At 41.7% G+C, this 16,035-nt stretch overlaps 2 protein-coding genes across 4 annotated transcripts in view; one reads left to right on the top strand and one right to left on the bottom strand.

The window, feature by feature from the left end:
* Positions 1–4,887, top strand: part of NUBP1 (nucleotide binding protein 1) — a 44,087-nt gene extending 39,200 nt beyond the window's left edge. For all 3 annotated transcript variants that reach the window (XM_032126453.1, XM_032126455.1, XM_032126454.1), the window contains 8 exons: positions 28–96; positions 619–651; positions 1,515–1,605; positions 1,774–1,928; positions 3,043–3,153; positions 3,276–3,378; positions 4,071–4,154; positions 4,720–4,887. In XM_032126453.1, coding sequence (XP_031982344.1) covers positions 28–96; positions 619–651; positions 1,515–1,605; positions 1,774–1,928; positions 3,043–3,153; positions 3,276–3,378; positions 4,071–4,154; positions 4,720–4,772 — 699 coding nt within the window. In that variant the 3' untranslated portion in view covers positions 4,773–4,887. The remainder of the gene's footprint in view (positions 1–27; positions 97–618; positions 652–1,514; positions 1,606–1,773; positions 1,929–3,042; positions 3,154–3,275; positions 3,379–4,070; positions 4,155–4,719) is intronic.
* Positions 4,888–5,229: 342 nt separating this feature from the next.
* On the bottom strand, positions 5,230–15,240 carry TVP23A (trans-golgi network vesicle protein 23 homolog A). The gene is made up of 7 exons (XM_032126457.1): positions 14,966–15,240; positions 14,804–14,883; positions 10,745–10,889; positions 9,702–9,791; positions 8,001–8,126; positions 6,294–6,423; positions 5,230–5,894 (listed from the first exon to the last, which is right to left on the bottom strand). Exons 1-7 carry the CDS (start codon positions 14,972–14,974, stop codon positions 5,836–5,838), a joined length of 639 nt encoding a protein of 212 aa, XP_031982348.1. The 5' UTR covers positions 14,975–15,240; the 3' UTR covers positions 5,230–5,835.
* Positions 15,241–16,035: the final 795 nt, after the last annotated feature.

The following is a 16,035-nucleotide window of genomic DNA, read 5'->3' as shown; positions in this document are numbered from 1 at the left end:
GGGCAGGTTGGCTGGTTTGTTTTCCAGGTTGCTCTGCTGGACATAGATATCTGTGGGCCGTCAATCCCTAAAATGATGGGTCTAGAAGGAGAGCAGGTGAGTGAACGTTCAGACATGTTTAAGGGATTTCTTCTCAGTTTTTCATTAGCATATTTAGGCTCCTTATACACTTCTAAAAGAAGTGCATAATGGGAAATGTGGGACAGTGCAATGGTAGGGAAATGAGGTGAGATGGAGAAGTTCAGCATAATATATTTTGCAAAATAGTCATCTGCTTTCAGGATGAGCAGGTCTGCAAACCAACTTTCATTGCATACCAGCCACATTATGCTGACAACTTGAAACTTGAGTAGTATTAGCATGATGCGCTTTATTAGCCTTTGAATATTTCTTAAAAATACAGAAAGTAATCAGTAAACTTGCATAAGGGTTGAACAGTTATTGTTCACTTATTATTGAAGATCTGGTGCTCCTGCAGTTTTTACCTCAACTGCCCCAATAAAGCAGGATTGTTCCTGCAGGCAGGAGAGCTCTTTGCCCAGGTTTGACTTGTTCATGTTTTATGTAACATCTGTATTTATTTCTATTGCAACTTTTGTGTATCACTTTAATTTTCAGGTTCATCAGAGTGGATCTGGATGGTCTCCAGTGGTGAGTCGGTGCAGCTGTTTCAGAAAGTTCATTGGGTGTTTTTGGGTTGGGCACCATCTTCTACAGTGAAAAATGAGTGAGGGAGGAGCAGGGGGTACTCCTGTTATCTAATGACTTCAATATCCAGATTCTGTAGAATCTACAGATATGGGACATAGAGTCTATATGTCCAGATTCTAAAGATCTATATAGCCTATATCCATGTTCTATAGAATATCTAGAGAGTGCTGTAGAATATATATCCTGATTTAATAGAATATAGAATAGATCTATAAAATTGAGATGCATGTCATACAGAATTGGGATATAGACTATTTAGATCAGAGTGTTAAATTTCTTTTGTTAACAACAGTAATACTATATTTCTAAAATAGTTTTATTATCTTATGTTTACTGGCTTTGCTACTATGGGCAATAAATATAAGTCACTCAGGTTTGTTATTTTTGGGTGTCGTGCAGCTGTGTAGTGTGTCAGCCAAGAAGTATCTTGCACCCAAGAAAAACCTTATTAATCTTTAGAAAACGCAGAGAAGGACTTGTAGGAGTGTTGGTTGTCTGAAGATCACCTGTAGTGTGCATGCTGTTAGAAAGGCAGCTGGTGCTGAGAGGGAAAGCTGCTTTTATCCTTACATTGTCTCCAGTGATTCCATAAACTGCTGTAAGAATTTCATTTTTTCAGTCTTAGTGTAGTTGGTGAGTGTTGCACAAGAAGCAGTGTTTAATGCCCTAGGATAAAAGATAAGGTTCTCTGCCTTTTTTTTCATTAATGTCCTCCCCCTCACCTGCTTTTTTTGTAAAATAGAGGTTCAGAGTTGGTTTCTCTACTCTTTCTTCACTGTTCTGTTTCTCTACTTCTCCTTCAGTATGTTGAAGAAAACTTAGGTGTCATGTCAGTGGGGTTCTTGCTTAGTAGTCCTGATGATGCTGTCATCTGGAGAGGACCAAAAAAGAATGGTACGTATTGAGTGTTTTCAACAGTAATTTACATCCTTGAAAGGTTTCAAGTACGTAAATATCATGATCTCGTTTAATAATGTAAAGATAGGGTAGTAAGCTAAGACCCTGAAATTGGAAATACAGGAAGATACCTTTTCTCTTCCACATTCTTATCCTTTCCTCTAGGGCTGATCAAGCAGTTTCTGCGTGATGTGGACTGGGGTGAAGTGGATTACCTGATCGTGGACACGCCCCCAGGAACATCAGATGAGCACCTGTCCATCGTGCAGTACCTCAGTGCCACCCACATCGACGGCGCTGTCATTGTCACCACCCCCCAGGTATGAGCCAGAATTCTACTGGGGAAGCATCATGGCAGTGAAAGGCAGTCCTTGGGTTACAGGCTGTTGATTTCACAGAAATCTAAGGGTACAGAATCTTAGAGAAATTACTTTGTTGTGTTGTGCCTGCAGCTGGCTGGTCTGTGGATTAGGTGGGTGTCTCAGTGGAGCTGGTTGGGGATCCAAGTGGGTCACTGAACCACAGCAGTTCACAATCAAAAGCTGTTGTGATGTGTGTGGTGAAAGGAAATGCAGTGTTTCACTTCTTCCTTCAGAATGAGAGTTCACATCATTGTGGATGTGTCATTTACTCACCAATGGCTTAATGTTCAGAAGAATCTCCCTAAGAAGCTTTGTTTTTAAGTGGTAAGCTGTGCACTCTTTGACACCTGTGAAGTAGCCTGTCACTTCCAGGTGACCCACCAAAGTAGGCAGTTTTGTCATGCGCATTTTTAAAAGAGAAATCAGCCCCTGGAAAGCTGAAACTAAAAACACAGCCAGTTCAAATAGAGGTTTTCATGTCTGGTTTGGAAAGGAACAGGAGATTAAACCAGTACAGGATACAAAGTATTTCCACAACAGCTGAAAGGATAACACATAAAGGAAGTGAAGTGTTGAGGACAATACCAGAGAGGTGGTGAAGGAAGAAGAAGAGAACAGGAGAGAGAATGAATGAGGTCAGTCATATACGTGAAAACTCTGAGGAGAGGATAAGATACTTTATATATAATTTGAAAAGAGGTAACAAGTATAAGCCTGGTGGTTCTTGTCCTCACTCTGTGGAGAATACCAAGGGTCCTTCTGTAAAATGAAAATGTGAAAAAGTTGCATTTAAAGAACATATGAGATAAACATAGGAGATAAAACATAAATATGGGTGCATCTTGACTAGAGTCAGATTTCAAAACAGAACCACATCCAATAGGCTTAAGCTGTTGTACCTGCTCTGTTGCTACTCATAGAATTGTTGATAGAGCTCGTAGCACAGGTTTGTACTCCTAAAAATATTAAGACAGCAGTAATAATTCATTATGAATTAGCTCTAAGGAGGTAACTGAATGGATTCAGCATGAAATATTACAGTTGAAATACCAGAGTTTGCTAATATTTGTAGGAAGTGTCACTTCAGGATGTTCGGAAGGAGATCAACTTCTGCCGCAAAGTGAAGCTGCCCATCATAGGTGTTGTGGAGAACATGAGTGGCTTTGTGTGTCCAAAGTGTAAGGTAAGGCTGGCTGTGTATTACAGTGTTTCTTCTGTGGCATTGTTTGGATATCAAACATTGCTCCAAAAATGCCTTATTCTCTGAATTGCAGTATTTTAACTCTAATTTTCATGTTGTCCCAGAACGAATCTCAGATCTTCCCCCCAACTACTGGCGGTGCGGAGAAGATGTGCCAGAACTTGAATGTTTCCCTCCTGGGTAAAGTGCCTCTGGATCCACAGATAGGTAAAGTTACTTACTGCACTGCACTTAAAGCAAATAGTTCCTCCTGTACTCATATTACTACTGGAAAACCCTGATGTGGGCACTGATGTCTCTTAGCACTTTTAGACAGAATGTTTTTTTGAATCAAAAGTCACTGGAACTATGACATAGCATGATGTTGAATGAGGGAAGTGCTGTGGTAATTTCCTTAACTTTTCCTTAATCACTTAAGATTACATGCTGCATCTTTTCAGCTTTGTAATCATACTTGAAATACAACATGTCTTTCTCTTTGGTGTAATAACCTCGAAATGCAGACTGACTAAAACCATAACCACTTCAAAGAAGAATATTTTTTAGAAGTTAAGCATTAAAACCAGTGCTTTAACCTTACAGTTACTGGTACTGCCCACATTGTCTTGTGGGTCATGAGGATGCATGGTTCTTTGCCCACTAGCTGTTACCAATTAATACCTGAATTAATGACATCAAGGAGCAGCTCAGCACTCCCAACTGAAGGTTTCTGCTAGTACTATTCCTCTGTCAAACTGTACACTGTATTTCTAGTCCTATTACTGACAGCAGGACTTCCTAAAAGGAATAGATGCATGTGGCTGTTTGAAAAAGTGTAACTGAAACAGGGTAAAGGCCAAAAAAAGTAAAGCTCATCTTTTCCTGTTGCTTTGCTTCTGTGTTTTTCTCTGTCTTTCAAGGAAAAAGTTGTGACAAAGGCCAGTCTTTCCTGGCTGAAGCACCCGAGTCTCCAGCTACATTATCTTACAGGAATATCATTCAAAGTGAGTCTGAGAATCACTGTGCAAATTAATCCCCTCGGTTCCGAGCACTGCTGCAATATACAGAGGTGTTAAACAGGCTTCTGTTACTCTGCCACAAATAAAATCAGGAGAGGTGCACAGCAGTTCTGAAAGTAACAGGTGCAAAGACCATGTTTGCTTCTGGGCATCGCTTCTGACTGGCTTTTAAAGTGGTAACAGAATTGTATTTGATAACTGGTTTCAATGTTTGACTTCATAGAAGTCAGACTTTCATTTTCAGAGAAGATGGGGTGCTCAGAGAAACCTTCTGAGCCTCTCTAGCAGGTGTGTGGAGGGGTGCTTACCATAACCCAGTGGGATGCAGCTGACTGATCAATGCCTCCACTTCTAACTGTCATGCAAAAACTCCCTAAAGAGCTGCTGCTGTGCTGTTTAAAAATACTGCTGGGAAATACCTAAAGCCACTTCCAGTGTAATGAAGGCCCAGCTTCAGATATTTGTACCCACAGGGGACAGATGTAGCAACAACAAACTCCTGATGTACAGCTGAAATAGTACTTATATTACTTTTTCTCCATCTTTACAGGAATTCAGGAATACTGTGAACAACACCATTTTCAAGAAGAAAAGATAATGTAATCTGTAAATGGAATAAAAATGTAGTTCATGTTTAATTATAGAAAAGTAACTTATGCCTTGATTTAATAAAGGAATGTATTCTTTTTGTATACTGCAAATAAATTCTTAATATAAAGGCTCACCTTTGTTTTTTCCAGTAGTTCAAGATTCTTGTAGTTCTTCCCTCACTAGAAGGCTGTGAAAGGGAGTCTGCATCTGGATTATCAAGTGCATTCTGCCTCCAGTGTCATGGTACCAATAACCTGACTTTGAAAGTAGCAGCTGAAGATGTGAGTATACAAAACACATTTTATTTAGGAGGTTGAATATAAAATATGCTAGGTTGACACTGGAGCATGTGCAGCAGCCTTTATCCTGCCTGCTGCACAAGGGTGAGCTGTAATGCCCGTTTTCTCTCCCTGAATAACATCACTTAAGTGTCTCCTTTCAGTGAAAAAGTGGGAAAGCCACAGTAGTATTACAGTATCAGTGCATTGCTTTATTTATTTTTTTACAGGTGTCAAAACAAGATTAATGTTTTAATTCTACATAACTGCCAGCTTCACACAAGTAGTATGTGAACACGGTACCTGACTTTTGTTTTATTCTATTTGGCCAAAAGCCTGAACATTAAAAAATAAGCATTCAGTATCTTTAATAACTAAGAGGCCCTTTGGGATTGTAATTTCAAAGCTCTGCAAAATCAGTATAGTGTACAAGAGGGAATGGCAGTTTGATTTTGTTTATTGTAGTTCCAAAGTTAAACAAATTAGCATTGTCTTTTCATTACACGTAATTCTTGGTTAAGATAATCCAGCAATTTGAGGTTAGTTGGTAACTTTTCTGAAAGCAGCATGCTCCGTGTAAACCATGAGCACTGTCTGTGCTCAAACAAACAACTTTTTGGTGAAGCTTTTAAGTAACAAAGGCTTTAAACCTTCCAGGAGCTAAAGACTCAAACACAAATGACTTTATTTCATGCAGGCATAATTCTATAAGAGCTTTATCTAAATATCTTCCCATGAAGAACAGCTTTCATGAATTACTTTGTTTACTGCTCATCCTTTAGCTCTTCCTGGTTTGGTTACCTAGTGCCTGTCTTCCCATGTTCTTCACTGCCATCTTCTGAAATTCTGCTCTGTCCTGTTGAGGGAACAGAGCACATGTGGCTGTAAGCATAACCTGGGACACAGGGATCTCTTACAAAAGCAGGGAGCTGCCAGCTGGAAGCCTGAGGGTTGAAGATGGTTCTTCCAGCTGTGCTTAAGCAGAGGCATTAGAATTATAGTAACTCCAAGGATTTAACTTAAGGACATTCTTCCTGAAGCTTGGAAGCAGCTCAGTTGTGGAGTTCAGCCGGCTTCCAAACATGGAGCAAAGTGACCTGGGGTATGGCCCTTCCATGTGACACTGCCAGAGGCTTGGTGGATAATCAGGATCACCCTGGACTCACTGCAGGAACTGAGAGCTGAGAAGAGCCAGCACCAGCCATGAGAGGCAGGTTGGCCTGTGCTACCCCACGGGCTGAAGCTCAGTACTTACTCTTGGGAACATCTGCAGTGCCAAACAACCTTGAAGTTACTCTGCTGCTGGTTTTTTGTCCCCCTAACTTGCAGTGGATGTAGCCATATAAATTAGCAGTCTGGAGGGAGATCCCAGCAATCACGAGAGCCTGTGGACAAACAAGAGTTCAGCAGGGACAAATCCACAGCTACGCATTGACTGTGTGGGATATACACGTGTGTGTAAACACTATCCAGATAAACATGTGCTGTAAGAGCACAATAATAAATGGCCTTCAAAGACCTCCAATCACATCAAACACAATACTTCCTTTCCACAAAATACCTCTTTTTATCAAAACACCGATACCAGTTTTGTCACTCTGTCTCTTGAAAGACTTCATTACTTTCCTTAAAGCACTTACTCAAAAAAAGGACCTACTCCCCCAGTGCCAGAAACATTTCACTTCTTTTAAGCCCCATTCATATTTAAGAGTTTTACATCCAGATACATGGCACACCTGCCAGCCTGTTTAGCTAACAAACAACTTATTACATACAAATAAGCTCTATACTTTACAGATTTATAAAGAGCATCCGTAGACAGGATTCCTTATCTAGCATTGATGTGCAGTGAAAATAGTCAGCTGTTTGTGGTGTGTCAGGCTTAGCTGCAGGTGGACTAATGCAGTAACTGATAAAAATGTTTCTCTTAGCCTTCAGAACCAGTTTCCCAGAAGTGATCTTACTTCATTTGTCTAACTTGCCTTTTACAAGCACCTGGGCAACCTGCCCCCTGTGCCAGTTAGAGTTCTGTCTCCAAGCAGCTTTTGGCTCAGCAAACAATCTGCTTTTCAAAAATAAAGGTGGAGCTATGAACAAAGTGCTGGTTTAATTTTAACTTTTGCTTGTTTAGGGGCACCAGAAAGCAGTTAATGATTAGCAATTGATTCATGCCCATAGCTGAATTTCTTGTTTAATTGAATAATAATATGCAATCTTGGCTGTTACTGGTTATGTAGCTGCACATGTTGGAGGTGCTTTTTATCTCTTCAAATTGAATTAAGAAATGGTACTGAGCATGGCTGGGAAATTGACAGAATGAATAGTGCAGCAATTATCCAAGCACTTAATGTTTACAGGGGAAAATGTGAAAATTTCATAGACAAAAATATCTTCATGTAATGAAGATATGGGGTAAATTTCCTCTTATAATTAAAAAAAGTCTTGGGTTTTTTTAAGTAGATGACTTGTAAGTAGAGTAATTATCAAATACTTACTTATAGCTCAATTTATCAAGTCTTTAAGAACTAATGATGCTGTTTCTTTCAAAAGGGAATGGTGCCAGAGATCTAAAATCCTTACTTTTAAGAGTAAGTACATTTAAGTTCCCAGGAGACCTAAAATCCTGAAAACCAACAACACTGGTTCATTCTTTGTCCACTCCTATTAGTTTCATTTGACTGAAATAAATTGGGGAAGAGTAAGTTGCTACAGTTAAAAAAGAAGCCCATAATTTTGCCCACTACTTGGGGTCCTCTAGATGAAGGAGTTGACATCTGATAACCCAGTAGAAGTGCAGCTAAAAATTACCAATCCATTCCAGAGTGCAGGCCTTGACGGCAGAAAAGTCCTCAGGATTCTTTGAAGCTGCTGGTGGAATTTTTGTACTGTTGGAAGATTTGGTTCAAAACTAACATCTGGGTTCTTCCTCTACCAAGATTGTCTTCAGTACCCCCTGACTCACCAGCCATTTCAGCTTCAAGGAGAACAAGGTGCTAAAGAAAAACATTGTCCAAATCACTGGGCAGATGATAAGACCGAGCCAAAAGATTCGGGCTTCAGTTTCAGTTGAGGCAGCTATTGTAGGCACCTGGAAGAAAAAATGGAGACTATTGGTCACAAAGTCAAAACCCACAATAAATGACAAATGAACAGAGGAGGAAGATTTTACTTATGATTTGCATAGAAGAAGATTAACTGAGAAGTAGCTCATGCACAGTCTCCTTCCTGATGCCCTACTGTACACAACAGCATTTTCATCCATAGGATTTATCAGTTGGTTCTAGTTCAGACCAGAATTCTCATAAAAGTGCACATTTCTGTACATTTTCCTAAAAAGATGCAGTATCTTAGCTTAATTTAAATCTTGCATGAAGCTTATTTTCCTATTGTATAAACTAATACTTGGGTTTTGCTTCTGAACTCTGCTGACATTCCATGAATGAAGAACTGTGGCTTTGAAAATGCCTCTTGTATCATGCTAGTGTTGGGGACACTGTACCTGCAAGAGGCAGCCTGCATGCCCTGCTTACAGATTTCTTCAGGTCAGCACAACTCACATGTCTCTATGTACACTGTGGGGCTCATCACTCATCACTTAAAAAAGAACAAAAAAAATCCCTGAAACAAGAGGATTGTTCACAAGGTTCTGATCTTTCCAAAATTCAAAATCTCACTCCAACCTTCAGACTACTCAACAACTTCTAGAGCCAACTTCTGAAACAGAAGCATCACAGCTGGAAAAGAAAACCTTCTGGACTCTTCCACTCTGAAAACTGAAAAGGTTTTTAGTTGATTTTCAGTGTATTGAATTTTCCATGTATTCTTTTGTGCAGAGTTTCCTCTATTCTGTCTTCAGGCCTCCCTTACACGTACAGGAAGCACATTAATCTGTGTTCCGTGCTCGGGACACCCTGGAGCCGCAGCCGAGGCTGCAGAGGGCGCTGCAGAGGGCACTGCAGCCCCGCACACCGAGACAGCCCGCCCGGGCTGGGGACACGGCGGGAGGGCTCCAAAGAAAGTCCCGGTGAGCAGCGCCTGGATGCTGCTCTGCCGGGCTCAGTGGGACTGCAGAGAGAATGTCAACAAGTGAGAGCAAAACCCTGAGCCTTGACTCTGGCAGTGATGCCAAATACCATTCTGTAGGGCTTTTTTTTTTTTTCCCCTCAGTGTGTTTGAGGGGCACTGGCAGTATCAGAATGCTCTGTGATCCAGGTTCTCTTTCCCACCATATTCCACGAATGTGAATAAAATATTAACTTCAAAATACTAAATCTGAACTGTTCAGCATTGGTTTCCACATAGATCTTTCCTGAAGAGGATTCTGTGTTGGGATTATCTATGGGAAGATGTGTTTATTACAAGATATTCTCACTAGAAAATAGAACTGCCAGAAACATTTCCTACCTATAGCACCACGGTAAGAATATTTATTCTGCTGATCCATATGGCGACAATGTTGTGAGACCTGTTTTGCCCTGAATGCTTCCAGGATGTGACAAACCAGTGCTTGTACCTGAATACTGACATTGTTTTCTATGGAAGCTGGATAAAAAGTAACTGTTACAAAGGTGCTCTATTTGTTACTCTATTTGACTTGGTATCAGCTTTACAAATTTCCTATGGATTCTGTTTGCCCTGTGCCTACTTCTATTAATATATTTACCCTTTTTGCTTCAAACATCCAGTGACTTTTTCCATCTTCATCAATCTGGTTCCACCAACGCAAACCAACCAAGAGTCTTCCTGTCACATTCTAGTGATGAAACCATTATTTGCATGAATCAGTAGCACAAGTCACTTGTCAGTATAACAGTTAAAATAGAAAAAATTAAAAAGACAAGCATGTTCAAAAATCATCTTTACCAAATACTAAAATTACTTCTAAAACCTGTGCCAGCTTGGGTACAACGGCCATTAACGATGGGTGAAGTTACAAATTTAGAGGCCTGTTCTCTTTCAATATGATCATTAGCACAATAGCACTTACTTAGATATTATAGGTTATATTTTTTCAAGTCCATTAATTGGACAAACACCCAATAAACAAATTTCCTCAGTAAAAGAGGAATACTGAGAACAAAAACACACTGAAAAATGGAAGATTAATGACAAGCAAATAAGCTGTGTGGGATCAAGGAAACAAACCAAGAAAATATTTCTGCACCTGGATCAACACCAGAAGCTGGTGAATACTGGAGGTGCATCAGTGTTTCACTCCTACAAAACAAAAGCCTTGTTCCACATGTGGAGTCCCTGTATCCTGGGCTGGCCTGACCCACCTGTCTGCATGGGATTAGGGCACCAGAGCTGGGCTTTCAGGAGTCTTCTGTAGCCCCTGCACAGGGTTGCAGATCTGGATGTCCTTGGGCATCCATTACTGAAAACCAGTATTACTTTAATTTTTTTATTAATTTTTTTATGGGGGAAAGCATACAAACAAATCTATATATGGCAAAGCAATTTTCTCACCATATTAGTAACCTTAGTAGTCAGCCATAGAAAACATGGTGCTAAATAACTAAAATATGTGAACATCTTCATTAAAAAGGGCTAGACATTTAATAAATCAACAGATTGCAGTATTTTTGTCACATCTGACATTATACAAATTGACAACATTGACTGAAAAAAAAATTCACTTTTTTTGTTTTAATTAATGACGAACAAAATACTTTCCAAGGTAATTACTATTCAGGGTCATCTTACCTTGACAGACCAGAAGTCAAAGGATAGAAGGAGGAGAATTGTGACAAAACAGGCAACAAAGCTGTTGCTGAACCAGTCACAGAACAAGTAGGTAACAATAGCACTCACTCGGAAAAACAGGTGGAAAAAGGTGGCCAGTGGGTGCCTAGAAAAGAGAAAACACAGAGAATATATGAGGTTATGGGACGGGAAGGAATGTTACAGTACTTGGTGACAGTGTAGCACAACACAGCTATTTCAAGTTTATAATGGTATTTTGGTTTGCAGCTGCTATTATTTCAGTAATATATATATTATTGAAATATATAATATTGGTGTATATCTTCATTATCAAAGCAATGGTAATATCAACAGCCAAACTTTAGTCTAAAGCTAAAAGACAAATGTGGTGTTCCTGTCAAAACTTTCTCAAAGACAGAACAAAATATGGAGCCTTTCACCAGATTCTGTAGTACTGTGTGAAGGAATTTAGTGGTTGCATGCAACACAGTACCATAAAATCCTCACTGTTTCATGAAATGAATCAACACTGCAAAGCCCAAAAGAATTGAAAAAGCTCTTACGCCTTTCAGAACAGTTTTGAAAACAAAATATGAACTGTAAAACTAAAAAAAAAAATTGTAGCTGTTTGCTATAAGACAAAATGAACTTTCCTATTTAACGTCTAAACCCAAACACTTCCTTTTAGACAGGCAGAATGATTTGGGAATCTAATAGTTCTTCTGAATTATTGCTTATTAACTTCACTAGTATTTACGCTTTTCCTATATTGAACAAAATTTTGTCTGTAACAAAAGAAAGAGAAATTACAGCGAAATAATTATGTGACATGGAATATTGGCCTGCATAGTAGGATGGGCGGGCTGGAGAATCCTGTAATGAGCACAGTACAATTTTCAGGGTAATATGTCAAGTAAAAATCTTACTCTGTACAGTTGTTTGTGTTAATTAGTTGAAAGTGAGAATGACCTACAGGCTCTTGCAGTTAACTAACTTCTTCCTTGAAGCTTAGTGAATAAAGTATCTGAATAAGATATTTAAGTCAACAATTGTCTCATTAAGCTCCTACCTCCCTGTGAACAATTAACAGTAGTATGGCCAATTAACAAAAGCATGGCCTAGGGTGTAATCAACTATTTAACTATTAAATGTTATTCTATTACTGTGTTTAATAAAATGAGACATATATCGAAAATTGCCTTATTAAAAACTTAAATTATAGTTATAGAAGTATAATAACTATTACAACTTAAATATCCTTTTTGTTATATTACTCTATAGCTGTTTAACTGTTCTGGTGTTTATCTTTCTCTAATGGCAATGCTGCACTTGTAATACACACATGACTGGAGAGGCCAGAATGATGCACAGTTGTAGTTTATATTTACTCCTGGTCATGCCCATGAGAACTTCGAACTTTCCAAAAACTTCTTCTGACTTAGAACTGAACATGCGACATTTTAAGCAACAGGGGCTTTTCCACAGGTGGGTGGAGGGGATGTTGTGAACTGGCTAAAACAGACAGTGCCTTGCTGCTTCAAGCCTTGATCTTGGTCAAGAAGATGTAAGAATCCATTATGTAAGTGGTACCCTTGTGTCATGAGCAGCTTTCATAGATCACAACCCCAAAGCACACCAGGGTTGCCTGAGCTTGTTTAATGGATCAGTGCTTCAAACGTGGCAGTAACTTTGGAGAAGTCATGTTTCATTTTGGAAGGCAGATTCAGCAGTATTACTGGATTACAACAGCATTACTGTTTGGATGCTGAATTTGTTCCAATATCAAACACTGAAGGGTATTTACTAAAAAAAAAAAAAAAAGAGCAAGAAGTTCTCATTTATTACAGTGCCAAGCACTTACTGAGTCTATGGAAAGGATCAAGGAAACTGCAACTCTGCACTGGCTCAGCTTGCTATACATTTGCTCCTGAAAGCACAGCAACACACTTGCTTGGACTTCTACTTTTCCTGTTGCATCTAAACATCCATTAATATAGAACTGGAGCCTTAAGACTCAATGATTGCCATTTACCTTGTTACAATAACCTCTGTTCAGTTTGTGAGCATGATGCCTGTTAGGATAGGAATGAGCTGTAATCAGTTTAGTTGCATTCCATGTTAAAGAATCAAATTTGGGTCACGCCTAAGCTATGCCAGTGAACTACAGGAGAATCATTCCAGGTACCTGCTCGGAAGTGCCACAGGAGCACTATACATGCTGGGTTTTGGGGGGTTTTTTGGGTTTTCTTCTGTCTGATATTTTAAAACATATTGAGGCAAATTTTGAATAAATGGGCTCTCTTCTCTGGCTTGATCATTGTGTTTCCTGGCTGATTTGTAAAAGAAGCAATCATATGCTCCCAACTTCCAGATCTGAAGTTCTGGTACTGCAATGAATTTAAGTTATCCTTTTCCAATTTCTTAGGAAAGTAGCCACTAACCTTTTGCTTTTAAGGAGCTTTTTTGCACATACCTCAGAGAATCACAAAAGCACAATTTGTCATAGCCTATGCAAATTCTAAACAAGTTCAAGATACATGAAACTGGGATAAAGTTAAAGACAAATGATGATTAGAGGGCATCTTGTTATGCTGTCTAATAAGATAAGAAAATTTTGCAGCACCTAGGTGTGTTCCAGGCTCGTTAGCACAAGATTCTTCAGAAATATAAAGACAAACATGTGTGACCAATGTAAGTAGTTTCATTTCTGCATTCTATAGCAGATGAATTTTCAATACAACATCATCTTTTAATATTGTCTTGAGGGCAAGAAAGAGCTGTCTCTAATTAAACCAATGTCTACACAAAGTGGATCACAGAATAGTACGGTTTGCTGATACTTCACCTGTGCTGTATTACTGAGTAGCATGAACCAGGAGCAATCTCTAGGATCTCTAGAGTAAAGTGCCTGGTGCTGTGGCCCTCCTACAAACATTTCAGAGTGGTTTCACTTCATGCTTCGTCTAGTCTGGTCCCTCAGATGTAATCTGTGGCTCATGTGATCAAGGTACTTCTAAGCTGTATTTCCCAGCTTAGTTGAATCGTTTAGGCTATGTTCTCCAAGACTGCACCAAAATATAAACCTTCATTTTAAATGTGTGCTGCTGCTAAGGTGGAAAACCAAGGCAATTCTGGGAAGGTTAATCTTATGTCAGGGCTGGCTCAAGTAGTTACAAAGTCCAAAGCAGTGCAAGGGCAGAAATGCTTTGCTAGACACTAGTAAAAGAGAGTAGTTGTATTGTTAAGGTACACAATTGCTTGTTATCTCAGATAATGTGTCAGGTTTAACATCTATTATATTTCTTTGTTTACACCTACAAGAAGTATTATCATTGTAAAGAACCAGACCATACTGGGGCAAGGTAGAAGAAAGCAATCTAAATCACAGCTGATTATATACATTATTGATCAGTGCATGCCTAATTCCTTTTGACATAAAACTCTTCCTTTCACAGTCTTTGACTGGAGATTCATCAAAAGCCAGTGATTGAACAGCTCTGTCACCTGGGACCTCTGTGTGGCCAGAGCTGCAGAGTGACACCTCTGACGAGGAACCCAAGGGTAAACTGCTTAGCCTGACAAATGGGATGGGTTACCGGCTTGGGTTTTCTTGGGTAACATCTACAAGCATAAGACATTTTATATTTCACACAACATCACATCCCGTGGTAGGAAATCATGGCAGTTTTATTGCAGCCAGCCGTGCACTGCAATGTCTGAGCACTGCTGCACAGTGGGCTTTGCTGGAGATGAGAGCCCTCTCTACTGCTCCATCTCTAACTAAAGCACTGTTTGCTGGGGGTTTGGGATGTTGAGTGTGTCAGGTTTTCATTTCCAGTGACCGGCTGATGCCGGGCAGTGAGGCCGGGCCTCGCCTGCTCCAGCCCGGGCATCTCCCAGACGGAGGCTCCCCAACCTCCCTGGGCAGCCTGTTCCAGCGCTTGACCACCATCCCTGTAAAAATCGGAATGAAGCGTTTAAATGGAGTGTTCTGTAGACCGGAACAGCCAGGGCCGCCCGGGCCCGGGCGCCGCGATGCTGCAGCCTGCGCGCCGTTACCTGATCCGCGCTTTCCGCAGCGCCAGCTCCTCCTCGCTCCCGAAATCCAGGGACACATCCTCGGTGTCGTCCACCAGCGCCTGCGGCGGGAGCCCGTCAGCGTGCAGGGCCCGGGGGAGCCGAGCCGAGCCGCGCCCCGCCCGCAGCGCCCGCCGCCCCTACCTGCTTCATCCCGGCCCGTGGCTCCAGGACCCCCGGCTGGCCCCGGGAAAAGGGGCCGGGCTCCGGCCCGGCCCTGCGGGGCTGGAGCGGCGCTGCCGCTCGCCACAGGCCGCGGCGGCTGCGCCTCACCGGGCACCGCCCGGGAGACCCCGGGGACACCCGCTCCTCCCTCCGGCCCTGGGGTGATTGTGGCCGCCTCCCGCCGCGGGCCGGGGCCAGAGTGGCCGAGCGGGCGTTGGCAGTGCCCCGGGCGGCAGCGTGAGGGGCCGCAGCCGCCCCCGGCCCTCAGCGCGGTCAGCTGTCCGCCCCGAGGGCTCGCCACACGCACCGGCCCCGTCACGGTCGCTGGGGTCTCATGCTGAATACAAGCCCTGAAAGGAAGAAGGAGTGGAGGGAAAGGTGAATGTGTATGTACCAACATGAGAGCACACCTGCGTGTCGCGTTTGGCGCACACCCACCGCCCGGCCAGTGCTGTCCCCGCTCCCAGCGGCCCAGTGCCTGTGGGGGGGACAGCTGTGGGGGGACAGCTCTGAGGGCAGGCGGTAGCACCACAGCACTGTGGATGTGCCACTGGTGCAGTGGAGGTAACTCGGCCCCTTAGAGCAGCTGACGTCACTCGGCTTGTTCAGCCTGGAGGAGACTGAGGGAACACCTCCGTGTGCTCTTCGATATCCTCACAAGGGGAAGTGGAGGGGCAGACACTGATCTCTTCTCTGTAGTGATCAGTGACAGGACCCAAGGGAACGGCCTGAAGTTGTGTCAGGGGAGATTTAGGTTGAATATTCGGAAAAGGTTGTTCCTCCAGAGGATGGTCAGACGCTGAACAGGCTTCCCAGGGAAGTCGTCACAGCACCAAGTCTGACAGAGCTCTTGAGCTCTGTGTTTGGACAACACTCTCAAGGTGTGACTCTTGGGCTGTCCTGTGCAGGGCCAAAAGTTGGACTCAATGATCCTTATGGGTCCCTTCTAACTCAGGATATTCTATGATTCCATGATAAAAATTTTTCATGCCTTAATTAAAAATGCAGGTGGATTATGCAGCAGAGTTAAGGAAGTGAAGCAAGACAAC

The sequence above is a fragment of the Corvus moneduloides genome, chromosome 16 (assembly GCF_009650955.1).
Source record: "Corvus moneduloides isolate bCorMon1 chromosome 16, bCorMon1.pri, whole genome shotgun sequence".
NCBI classification, from domain to species: domain Eukaryota; kingdom Metazoa; phylum Chordata; class Aves; order Passeriformes; family Corvidae; genus Corvus; species Corvus moneduloides.
Note: the sequence above shows the minus strand (reverse complement) of the source record. Positions and strands in the feature narration are given on the sequence as shown.